The 12,852-nt window shown below is 39.8% G+C and overlaps 1 protein-coding gene across 1 annotated transcript; it reads left to right on the top strand.

Annotated features, from left to right (window-relative positions):
* Positions 1 to 2,667: 2,667 nt before the first annotated feature.
* On the top strand, positions 2,668 to 12,458 carry depdc1a (DEP domain containing 1a). Its single transcript, XM_053322942.1, has 12 exons — positions 2,668 to 2,715; positions 4,450 to 4,715; positions 4,811 to 4,934; positions 5,138 to 5,262; positions 6,148 to 6,278; positions 6,967 to 7,014; positions 7,229 to 7,366; positions 7,757 to 8,725; positions 9,943 to 10,115; positions 10,320 to 10,496; positions 11,536 to 11,742; positions 12,321 to 12,458. The coding sequence occupies exons 1-12, from the start codon at positions 2,668 to 2,670 to the stop codon at positions 12,456 to 12,458; spliced, it is 2,544 nt and encodes an 847-aa protein (XP_053178917.1).
* Positions 12,459 to 12,852: the final 394 nt, after the last annotated feature.

The raw sequence follows: 12,852 nt of genomic DNA, 5'->3' as shown, positions 1-12,852 counted from the left end.
TGTGCAATACATAGGGTGGAAAAAATACATACATACATATATATCAAAGAATTTCTAGGCCTAAAAAAATAGTGTTTGTAATATTTGTGCCATTTGCCTTTTGAGTACAATATCTAAAAATTGTCTTCTGATTTAAACAAGGAAACACCCCAGGGATTTTATGATATAAGGTGTTAATATAATGCATTGGATTCATATATAAATATGGCGAACAAGTCAGAATTGCAAAAAGTGTCCCACATTACCCTAATCTACCCTAAAGCAATTCAAGTCAGAACAATCTAAGGAAATAGAGCCTGCATCTGAGACTTTCTGCAATGTTTTCCTACCATATTTTGTGTTGTATTTAGTATAATATCTGTACAGAGGAGTGTCAGTATGGATTTGGAAGCTTTGGGCAGGAGTCAGACAGCCTTTCTTTATCTCCAGTGTGAATTAAATACCAACAGCAGCCTCATGAACTCTTCTTCACCTGCAAAATGTTGCATCATTTTTTCAATTTCTTTCAGCCTGCGAATTTAAGCAGGAGGGTTGGAGAGACTTTTGCCTGCCTGTGCCCAGAGGTCCATTGCGTCATACTCCATCCATGCTTGTAACATACTTACTGTGTGAGAAGTCTAAAACATTATTTAAATATAATCAAAACTTTTATTAAACTGTATTATTACTTTCTCAAAAAGTGTCACAGGGTGTTTTATGAATTATACAGTAGCTCTACATTAGCTGGAGGTTAATAAATAAATACACATTAATAATACAATAATAAAATTCAATATGTAAGAGATGAAACGGAATGATAATATTGCCCTCAAAAAATAATATAATCTACAAGGAAACCTTAGAGTTTTCGAAACAGAGGGTACCCATAATTACCAGCTGGGGGCAGACTCTCCCAAGAGTTCAGTGTATCCAGAACCAATATAGCATGTTTTAATAGCTATTGAGGTGAGGCCTTAACTGATAAGCAATAACAAGTTTCTAAGAAAACTATAACTTTGTTATGAGTTTGCTTGGGGGACTTCTACATAAATGATTTTATTCTCTTTTGTGTGTTTTTGTTGTTGCTTAGTTTGTTTTTTACATTGTGTCTTTATAAGAGGCAGCCGTAAAAAAAAACAAAAAAAAACTCACTTTTCCTGCATATTGTACTATTTCCATCAGCTGATTTTGGCCCAAAAACCATAAAACTCTATTCTGACTTATATTTCACATGTTTGAACAAACAATTTAGGTTAAAATGAAACAAGAAATAGTTGATGATGTTGTTAAAACTACAGGAACACTCTTATATCATCAGCCAAACTACAAGATGTTGCATGGAGCTGCCTCAAATCAAATAACATAATATTTAAGTTGAGACATCAAGACAAAGGTCATTTATCTTTAATGACATATTTGAGACGGTTACCTCAAGAAATCAGATGTTTTCTATCTCCCTTTCAAATATCCATATCTACTTGTTCTCTTCTGCAACAAGGGCTTTATTGTTTAGCATGTTGTCATGCGTTGGATTTTTTACAGTTCCTGCAACTTGCACGCTATTCATATGTCTCTGCATAACTACTAATTATACTTGTGCCTGTGGACACGCTGCCTGTCATTGAGCCCAGATGAGTAACCACAGCTACTCAAGTGAGTGTGAATTCCAGTGAATAGCACCCACACATAGTTTAACCACCCAAGATTTATAAAGCTGGACTTATAGCTGTTAGTGTACTGTTTGCAGAGATTAGCATACCTATAGCAGTGGCCGGAGTCAACCCCACCTTCTCAGTATGTACCCCTTTGGAAATATCCCTATCCCCCGTCACACTTCTTTCTGCCCTGCTGCTTTTAAACTGATTTTCTCCACAGAAGACCTGTTAAGATATGCTAATGTAAATTCCATTTGAGTGTCCTCATCCTCACATGAGTGAATACAATAGTGCTGACACTGCAAAGAAAGTTTTTATGTGTGCACTGGAGCAGAAGATAAAGGTTCTCGCAATAGTAAAACACTTGTATTGGCTCTAAACTGTAAATCAGACTTTGTAATGTAGTTTTTCCTCCTCACTTTGTTAAAAATGGTCAGAATACATCCACTTACAGGGGGAGGGTCCAAAATCCACAAGCATGCTTCTCTACAAAAATGTAACTAAAATTGTAGTCATCCAAATGAGTCAAATCAAGTAGATATATAAAGTCTTATTTTTTCTTGCTATATTTCCATTACAGTTCAGCAAGGAAACACTGTCATTATTACTTTGAGATAATAAGTCATTATTTTGAGATACTAAATTATTTTCTGATTTTTGTTACATTTTCTTTGTTTCTTATTAAAATGACATACAAATGTATTGTTTTAATCGTGGTTTTAATCACATTAGCAGTAATGGGCTTTTACAGTTTTCAAATCAGATTAAAATACAGTGCATTGTTTTTACTCCCTCCCCCCTTATACCCCCCTCCTCCATCCGTTTTGACGTTGGTCATGTGACTCCCTCATCAGCCAATCACGCCTCAGAAAGGCTCGGCTCGTAATTTTGAACAGACGGAGCTGAAGCATCGACCCATCTGCTCTTTTTATGTTTGTTTCTCGTCGATGTAATGGATATATTCTTCTCTTGTCACATCGGATGAAGAGAAAATATTAGTATTAACCTTTTTTCCCCCCTGTGTGTGATAAATATGAGTACACATATCATCACTCCTGGACCGTACCGAGCCACCAAACTGGTAAGTTAACGTAAACTAGTAAGGTCACAGCATTTAATGTGTTTATTATTCATTATTATAGACGGTTTATGAATTATTTCTACTAATTATCTTTACACAACTACGTAACATGTTGTTAATGTGTCTAATACGACGCATTTTAAAGTTATAGCTGAAGTTTAAATGGCTTTTTTTTGGGTACAAAGGTCTTTTGCAAATGTCCCCAGTCATATTGTAACCTCGCCCTTAGTTTACAATCTTTACCAAATGAAAGTATTAAGGTTTTCTCGCTTTAATCATTTCTCCTGTGCATACTAGCTATTAAAATATCTCCTTAATGTGCTTTGATTTAAGTGAAAGGGGTCAAAATCCACAGTGTGTCCATGCGGTGCATTATGAATATTGATATGTCACAGTCTGAGTTAGTCATATCAAGTGGATATCTGCCACATGTACAGTCTTTTAGCATGAAAGCCAGTCTTTGTGTTTCCCTGTTGAGCTGTGGTGGAAGTATGGGTTAAAAAAGGAAAGAGGGACTTTGGTACTAAAACAAACTCATTTGTACAGCTGAAGTTTCATATTAGCTTCATATAAACTTTTAAATGCATTTTTTTTTGTGCACAGAAGGAGCACTGGATTTTGTCTTCATCACTTACATTTTAAGTGCATTATAAATCTTCTAACAGCAAGAAAACCTTAACAAACAAAAAAAAAAAACTGTGAACCTGTCCTTTTTTTTTTTAAATCATGCAGCAATATACTGCACATTAAATCTCTCATTGTGAATAAATGCAGGTATGATAAGGGTGAAACTTTGATAGATGTGGATTAGATATGTCTTACCTTTCAGGGCAGTAACCAAAAAATCAGCATTGTTGATTCATTGAGTTTAAATTAATCAACTAATTCATTAAAGTAAATTAGTTTTTTAACCCCCCACAAGTCTGTAAATTGTCACAATTTACAGTTTGAGGGGGAAAACAATATATTTTTATTTTGCTTATTCAATCAACAATGATATGCAGCCTGCAAACAACAATTATTTTCATGATTGATTTATTAAAGGAGCAGTGTGTAGGATATAGTGGTATCTAGCAGTAAGGTTAACTAACTCATACTGCTCCTCATGCCTTTTAAATTGCCCCTCGGGGACAAATATAGTGTTTTTGAATTGAATAACTAAATACAACCACTGATCTTATAGCTGACTAATAATCTTTATTCATATTTGTTCTCTGTATTTTTCTCTACTTTTTTAATAGCTTTATAGATTAACTCCTTATTGTCTTGTTCCTATACCACACATATTTTTCAACCTTAACCCTTAATAGGGGAATCAGGGGAATAACAATAGTTGGTCATTTCCCTAAACATCAAAAATTGGTTATAGAACCATGTGGATTTTTTTTTTTGGAAAATGTTTTACCCTAGACTGGCAAGGAACCATATATGGTACCTTCATTGACCTTTATTTGCAACGTAAAGATGACACATTTTGAAAAAAGTAATGTAATATCCCCCAATAACTCTGAAGTATTTCAATGAGTGCCCTATAAAGGCTTAGACCAAACCCTGTCTTTCGTGGGATGAGGTGATCAGACTATTTTTGTCAGGAATATTCCGTCATGACATTGAAATGTTATTAAATAAATCAGAAAAAACCCAACATTTAATAAACTGCAGCATAATTAACACCAGCCCAGCTCTACACAGACCTGCTAGTCTATACTAAACCCTCTCCCTGTGCTCCTCTAGTGGAATGAGGTGACTCGTCTGTTTCGAGCTGGCATGCCCCTCAGGAAACACCGCCAGAACTTTCGTCATTATTCCTCCTGCTTCGCCGCCACGGCTGCCGTGGAGTGGCTGCACCAGCTGCTCCGTAGCAATAGCAATTTTGGCCCAGACGTCACCAGGCAACAGACGGTGCAGCTCCTCAAGAAGTTCCTGAAGAACCACGTGATCGAAGATGTGAAGGGCCGTTTTGGCACAGAGGACCTGGAGGACAACAACACGCTATACAGGTATGCAGACTCTTTGAGAAATGTGCTGCAGGATAACTTAAATTTGGATATTGTTTGTTCTTTCTTTCACATTCATGTCCTCTCTCCTTCTCCAGATTCCCCTCCACCTCTCCCCTGAAGCCCATTCCTTGTCCCGTTCCAGCCTCAGGTTCCAGCTCCATTAAGAAAAGGCCTTCATTCAAGTTTAAGAGTATGAAAAAGCAAGAGAAAGAGACGCAGGTGAGCTAAGCAGAATGTAGATGGTTATCAGTCTCATCTTATCATCCTATATATCTTCAAGTGTGTAAATTAAAGCAATGCAAATACTTATACATCACTAACCACTCAGTCTGACACACAGGCAAGTCAAGACAAGCTGCCTCCTTACAGCCTCAGTTCATATGTTTAAAAAAATTGTTCTTTCTCTATTTGTCCATTTACAGGAAAATGTAGACCCTGCCCTCCAAACACAGGAAGAGAATCAGCCAATAGGAGAGCAGCAGTTGCAGAGACGAGAGCTGACTGTGGACGATGAACATGACATCTGGAGAGACATCACCATCACCCAGTATGAACAGATAAAAAAAACACATTACTCCATTGTAGTGCTGAGCAGTATACAAATTTTAATTTCGCGCAGGTTATGAATTTATCATGCAGCGCCACACCGGTGCATAGCTGAAACAATTCCTGTAACTTTTAAAAAGGCAGTAAAATATATAATGTTCACCACAAAGAGTGCTAGGGACAGGGGAAATTGTGTAGATAATGATATAAATATAATAAAATAAGATAATATGAAATGAAATACAAAGACAGTAACAATAAACTAACAACATCACATAAAAGCTAGTCTGTAGAAATTAGTTTTAAGAAGTGATTTAGAAGGACTTACCGATTCTGCGAGCCTTATTAACCCTCAACTAACTGGCTTTCACAGGGCAAAACACCATCAACTAAATATTGATTTTTCTGATGGTCCTGTTGCCTCTGCCTCCATTCCTCATTTTTTCCCTATCTCTTTGTTCTCTGGCTCAAGTAAATACACTCTGCCATTCAAACTGAAATGACTCACAGTCGTCCTCGTTATAGTACACGAGATAATACAGTCTAACCATGGTGACAGTCAGCCTTATACATACATACATACATACACACAGGTGGATTAATATGTGGGTGGTTCAGTTAGCTGGCATTTGGCCCCGGATATCAGTATCTATGTAGTTAACAGTAAGGTGGTGGCTTGTTCCTGTGTTTGTTTAGAATAAGTCACTATGAACTTTGAACTTGAACGGTTACCAGCACTGCTCTGTTATATTATACACATCTAATGCATGGCTCACTGTATTGAAGAGTATGTACAAGTATGTCATTTCTATATATATAGTCCATATTTCCTAAAGCAAAAGACATTGTTTCCTTGTTAACGTAAACCTTGTGTGTTGTGTTTCAGCCTGCAGAGGATTCTGGGTGTTTCATCTCTTAATGAAGTTTTGCACCCGAGTCATGTAAACCCACAAAACATCATCCATAATATGACCAAAGTCAACAAGCACGGAGTGGTGTCACTGGACGACAAGACCAGTAAGTTCTCATGCAGACTGACTGACTGCATATCCGTCTCTCTCTATATCTGTGTGTCTTTCTGTCTCCGTTACATTTTTTTCCAATCATCCATCGAGCCAGTTTTAAAATCTGAAAAGTTGCACCAAGTAGTTTGCAAAATGGCCATTGGGTGAGTTGAGGCTTAATGTTCTTTAGTATCTGTCCTCACACCATAAGGAAAGTGTGCTTGGTAATATTGTAAGAGGATGCATGTCCATCAATCAGTCAATCTTTATTTATATAGCGCCAAATCACAACAAAAGTCATCTCAAGGCATGCACACACAGAGCAGGTCTAGACTCCACTCTTTTAAATTTTAATTAAAGAGACTCAACATTCCCACATGAGCAAGCACTTGGCGACAGCGGCGAGGGAAAACTCCCCTTTTAACAGGAAGAAACCTCAGACAGAACCGGGCTCTAGGTGGGCGGCGATCAGCCTCGACCGGTTGGGGTTGAGACATGTGACATATTTGGTAGGACAGGATTCAAAAAAAGGATTAAAACAACATTGGATAATTTGAATTTATACTGTACATTAATGGTATGAGCATCAAACCAGTTACTTAAATTATAAGGCTGAGCTATGTTTATAGGTTATGAAAAAGTCCTAAAAAATGGATTAATACAATATGGTAGTAAGTTTAATCTGTCAATTGTCTCTCTAGATGACCTTCCTCACTGGGTTTTGTCTGCCATGAAGAGCCTGGCCAACTGTGAGTAGCAATCAACTATCTATACATCACTTTGTCTAAACTTTTGACCTCCTCAAATAATGTTGAATGTTAAAAATTGGCAATTGAAAATCTAAAATTACTATTTCAATAAATTAATAGATATTTGTTTGGTTTATGACTGCGCTTTCCAGATATTTCTTTGTCATCCTTTCTGTCTCATGGCGGCTGCAGTAACTTACTGTTTGTTCTCCAGGGCCGAAGTACGACAGCGGACAGCCGTCTTATCCCGGCTTTGAAAGAGATGTCTTCAAAACGGTGTCTGATTACTTCTACAGCCTTCCGCAGCCGTTACTCACATACGAACTGTATGAACTGTTTATCAATGTGCTGGGTAGGTATTGTGTCGGGTCTCATGAGGCCACTGCTTGTCTATAAAACAACAAAAATCATGCTCATATATCATGACATGATGTTTTTTTCAGGATCTTTCCACTAAGTGGTACTTTGACCTCTAACAGTGACCTTTGACTGCTAACAGAGGTTTTGGTTGTTGTCACTTGTGTTTGTGGAGTCCTAACAGTGATACGAGCATCTGTTCGCTCTGCGTGTATTGATGTCTGCCTGTTATGTGTTGTCTCTGACCAGCTGATGTTTCTGTATGTACAGTAAAGGTTTGAACTAACTAGACCCTCTCCCTCCCTTTCAATGTCTGCTTGCACTGACCCTCTGCCTGCAACACTTGGCCCTCTCTGTCTCCTTCTGTGTCTGCATCCTCTCCCAGTGTTTTGTGGGTATGTTCCAGCGCCCAAAACACACCAGCGTGGGAAACGCAAGCAGCCTGACCTTCCTTCAGTGCCGCCTCCAGCCAAGACATCATTTCACTCCACAGAGTGTCTCCTCCTGTCGCTGCTCAGACAGGGAACGTGTGACGAGGTAGAATCGCCCATGAGAGAGGTGCTTGGTGGGAAACTTAAGTCACGGTTGGCGGCGTTGAAACGTGACGGTCAGTTAGGAGGCAGCTGCATGAGCCTGAGTACAGCTGCTTCTCTGAGGCCCAAAACTAGGAGCTGCTCACTGGAAACGATCCTAGACGACTCTGTCAATCTCACCCAGCAACAGCTGTTCCTGTCCAATGACAGCCTGGCATCCTGCGTCAATAGCAACAAGAGCCAGGATGATAGCAGTGCCGTCACAAGACCCCAAAGTCGTTCAGAGTTTACATCTGTATCCAAAGAAGAAACCTTAAAACCTTTCGGGAATTCTCCAGGAGGCTCCACTGGGACTAGACTGTCTGTAGTTTCTGTGGCAGGACTGTCGACAACGCAGAGGTCACGCTCCTTGCGACCTCGGAGTGTGGGCAGCTGTCTGGACATTGTCGTCGAGACAAAGGAAGATGTTAAAGAGACGAGGTGGAGAGGCCGAGCAGCCAGCTGCCTCAACATAAACACTGCTGTAGACCAGCGTCACTCCTCCTCAGCTTCACGCCCTCGTTTGTTGTCCGCTACTTCCTGTCATCCTCTCTCCTCCTTCTCTTCGTCTGCTGCAACCAAAACACAAGTGTCACACGCCACTACAGGACCTGGTGGGCCGAGACCCGCCTCCAGTACCTGTAATCTTTGGCCTCACCCTGCTCCCGCTGTTGTCCGGCGCTGCCTCAGCTCTCTGGATGTGTACAAGCCGCCTCGACCTGTTTCACTGTTCAATATGCCCACCAGCAACACGCAGCCCCCGCAACCCAAACCTGAGCACAGTAAGACCCTCTGCCCTCTACCTGTCTCTGTCTCTGCATGTCTGTTGACGTCTAATCGAACTAACTCATCTAACATCTAACGACTACGTGTATAAGAGTTAATAAAAGTGTCTCAGAAATACAACTCTTATTCATCTCAAAGAAAGAAGGGGAGATGTGAGTTGAAAAGTGCCAGAAAGTGGTTTCACTTTCTTGTTCAAAGTGCACAGAGTTCATGAACACCTCATAAAACTTGTTTAATTTTAGATAAGCTACTGATGCCACACGCTATAGCTTGCTTGCTTCAGGCATTTTTTTTGTTTTCCCCTCCATGCTGCTTTTGAGTTTTGCAATGTGCTGCTTTTCAATCAATTAGTCTTTATTTATATAGTACCAAATCATAACAAAAGTCATCTCAAGGCACTTTTCACATAGAGCAGGTCTAGACCGTACTCATTAATTTAGTTTAAAGAGACCCAACGTTCCCACATGAGCAGCACTTGGCGACAGCAGCAAGGAAAAACTCCCTTTTAACAGGAAGAAACCTCAGGCAGGACCAGGCTCTAGGTGGGCGGCCATCTGCCTTGGCAGGTTGGGGTTGAGGGAGAGAGAGAGAGAAAGGGAAAGGGAAAGCAAGAGAGAAAGAAGAGGAAGAGAGAGGCACAGTGACAATCAATCAATTAAACATCAACAGCAGGCTCCAAACGTCTCTGGGGGTCCCCAATGTCAGCGCTCCCAGTCTACCTGTGAGACTCCAGGGAAGAAGTTTAAGTTAGTGAACGCATTAATAGTACATGAATGCAAATAGATAAAGAGAAGGAGGAGGAGAGAAGAGCTCAGTGCATCATGGGAGTCCCTTTTTGAACAAACCACATTTAAAAACAGCCTCAGTTTATGAAATATGAGAATATGAAATGCCAGAGTAGATAATCTAATTGTGTGTCTGTCATGCAGCTTTTTTGAAGATCTAGAAACTAGTACTTCTTTTTTTTTATAGTACAGATCCTACCTGACTCATCTTACACCGTAAAGTAGCTGTAGTTGATTAACCTCGTCAGCCATCATTCATCCATTCATGAGTCTAATCTAGTGAATGTGATGTAGCTGTGATGGATGAATGTGACCTTTTTTTTAAAGAGTGATTCTACTGCTGTTTCTTTATAGTACAGATTACACCTGCCTCTATCATCATTACTGTATGATTACGTGTGTGTGTGTGTGTGTGTGTGTGTATTTAGGTCTTCTTCAGCCTCAGTGTGAGCGCGTGGCCATCGAGGCTTTGCAGCTGTGCACCCTTCTCCTCCCACCTGCCTCTCGCAGGAGGTTACAGCTCCTCATGAGGATGATGTCTCGAATCAGCCAAAACGTGGACATGCCTCGCCTGCACCCCGCCATCGGCACACGGACACTGGTGAGGAAGAAAACAGCTGTACCCATCTCTACTCCACAATTCGAGCCCCTGTGATAATAAAAATCTTCCTCATTAAAGTCAGCTGGATCACATTTAAAGCTCACATATGGCTATTTCACAGAAGGCATTTTGACATTACCACTAATATCATCAATATTTTTTTAATCTATATTTATTGACTTCTGTCTGTTTTTGTTGTTCCAGATGGTTCACACGTTTTCAGGCTGCGTTCTGGGCAGCGCTGAGGAGTGCGATTTAGACGAGCTGTTAGCTACCAGACTGGTGTCATTTCTAATGGACCATCAGCAAAGCATCCTCTCAGTCCCGGAGTTCCTGCTCAGTGCTATCAATGACCGCATACAGTATCTGCGCACAGTACAGGTAATATTATAATGTACAGGTACAGCTAAATAGTTTGGTCAGCTAAATATTTATGAACTCATTTACATAAAAACAGAACAATTGATAGTAATGAGACGATAATTAAGGGACCAGGCCCAGTGCAAACCATTAAAAAGACGTGGTTGAAACAGGACTTAGGGAGCAAATTCATTCATTTTTGGATGTGCAGTCAAAATATAGATTTGATCCTGTTTTTAGGCGGGGGGGTTCCCTTCATTGACTACTAAACAACATAATGATTACAAATGTAGCTGCAAACCGTATTCATTCGACTCTAAAAGTATTTTTTCCGAACAAAAAGGTCAAATATCCTCACAGGATAGAGCTTTTCAAATGTGATGATTTGTTCAGGTTCAACCTTATCACATCACCTGTATAATGAAATGCGAGGAGGCTGAGGGTCTGTACCACAGGCAGCAGTAATTATACACAGTAACAATAAGATGAACTGTAAAGATAAAAGGTAAAACAATAGACAAGAAAAACTACATGTGATTTTCTTTGTCATATCTGACTGTGAATTTAATAAATATATTGTAATAATTAAAATAATAAGTTTTGAATTGAAATCATCACAGTGGGCTCTGAAAGGCTTTGTTAATGCCAGTTTTTCACAATGTTTAAACATTTTGCAGACAAAAGAGTAATCAATTAATCATGAATAAAATCAGTAGATTAACTGATAATGAAAATAATAATGCAGCCCTGATTACAAAATATTCAATTATCTCACAACTCTGATGATAATAAGCCAACTAAAATAGCCTCAATTATTACTTTTTCATGTTGGTGGAGCTCTCTAAAGATTAGTTTCACATCACTTTTGATTAGTGTAGCTCTGTGTTTTTATGATTGTGGGGCATTTTAAGATTGAGATTCAGGTTTCACTCTACTGGAACAGCTGCTGAATTCAAATAGAACAAAAATCGTGACCAAAATGCAGTTTGGGATTCATCTGCATTGAGTGTAGAGTAAATATCTCTGAGCACAGACATGTTTTTTACTCTTCTGACCTCAGGTTCCAGTCGGCGGCGTTCCTACTATTGATGACAGCGACCCAGTTTGCGTTCCCATGCCCATCTACGCGTTCTGCCATCAGATTAGCGGCGCTGAGTTTGAACAGCAAAAGCAGGCGTCTTCCCAGAAAGCCATGGAGGAGCTACTGGAGATCCTGCTGACAAACCAAAACATGAAAGAGAAGGACAGACGCAAGAAACTGAAGCAGGTAACCAAGCAAATGTGTATTTTCGATTTTTTTTTTTGAAGATTTAACCCTCCTGTTGTCCTCGAGCCAAGGAAGGAAAGGAGGGAGGGAGGGAGGAAGAAGGAAGGAAAGGAAAGGAGGGAGGGAGGGAGGAAGGAAAGAATGAAAGGAGGGAGGGAGGGAGGAAGGATGGAAGATAGGAGGGAGGGAGGAAAGAAGGTAGGAGGGAGAAAGGAGGAAAGAAGGAAGGGAGGAAGGTACAGGGGAGGAAAGAAAGAGAGAAGGTGGGAGGATGGAAGAAAGGACAGACGGAAATAAGGAAGGACAGACGGAAGGGAGGAAAGAAAAGAAGGAACAGTCAAAACAGACGGGGTCAATTTGACCCAGGAGAACGACACAAAGGTTTAAATGATTGACCTTATCTTAATAACTAAACTACATTATTGTCAAAATATCGGTATCGCTGCATTTGATCAAAAATATTGTGATTATATAATTCTTCCCATAATGCCCAGCCAAGCTACGAAGTGTTCATATTCCATTAACATGAGTTCCATCATAAAATCCTGTGTTTAATCGTCCCTTTTTTTTTTCTACAGTTTCAGAAGCAGTACCCCGACATCTACAACCGGCGGGTCTCCTCCTCAAACGGAGACAACAAGACCGACAACAAGCCAAAGATTAAACCTCCTCTCCTCAGCATCAAGAAGACCAAAGCTTTCAGTATCAGGAACTAAACTAACCCAACAGGTGTCGCCATTGTTGAAGCCACGAGTTTTGTTTTTTTTTTTTTTGGACGTCACATTTTCCGCACTATAAACTGACGTGTTCTGTTACATTTGGAAACTGTTCGACTCCTGTTTCATCTCATTTATGCGTTAATATGAGAGGTTAATGTTGGCTTGGGAGGCTTCTACAATGGTTGTGTGTGTGTGTGTGTGTGTGTGTGTGTGTGTGTGGACAGCTGAGTGATATGAAGGCAGGTGGACAGACAGTTTACATAATTCACTGTGTTCGAATATAATGTGTTTGTTTTTTTAAGCAGGGTTTTTATAAAAATGTCCTTTTTCATCTGAATCAGCAAAATATCCTCTCTTTTGTATTTTCTTCTCACTTCACCTCACCTGCCTT

Source organism: Scomber japonicus, chromosome 7, assembly GCF_027409825.1.
Source record: "Scomber japonicus isolate fScoJap1 chromosome 7, fScoJap1.pri, whole genome shotgun sequence".
Classification (NCBI taxonomy): domain Eukaryota; kingdom Metazoa; phylum Chordata; class Actinopteri; order Scombriformes; family Scombridae; genus Scomber; species Scomber japonicus.
Note: the sequence above shows the minus strand (reverse complement) of the source record. Positions and strands in the feature narration are given on the sequence as shown.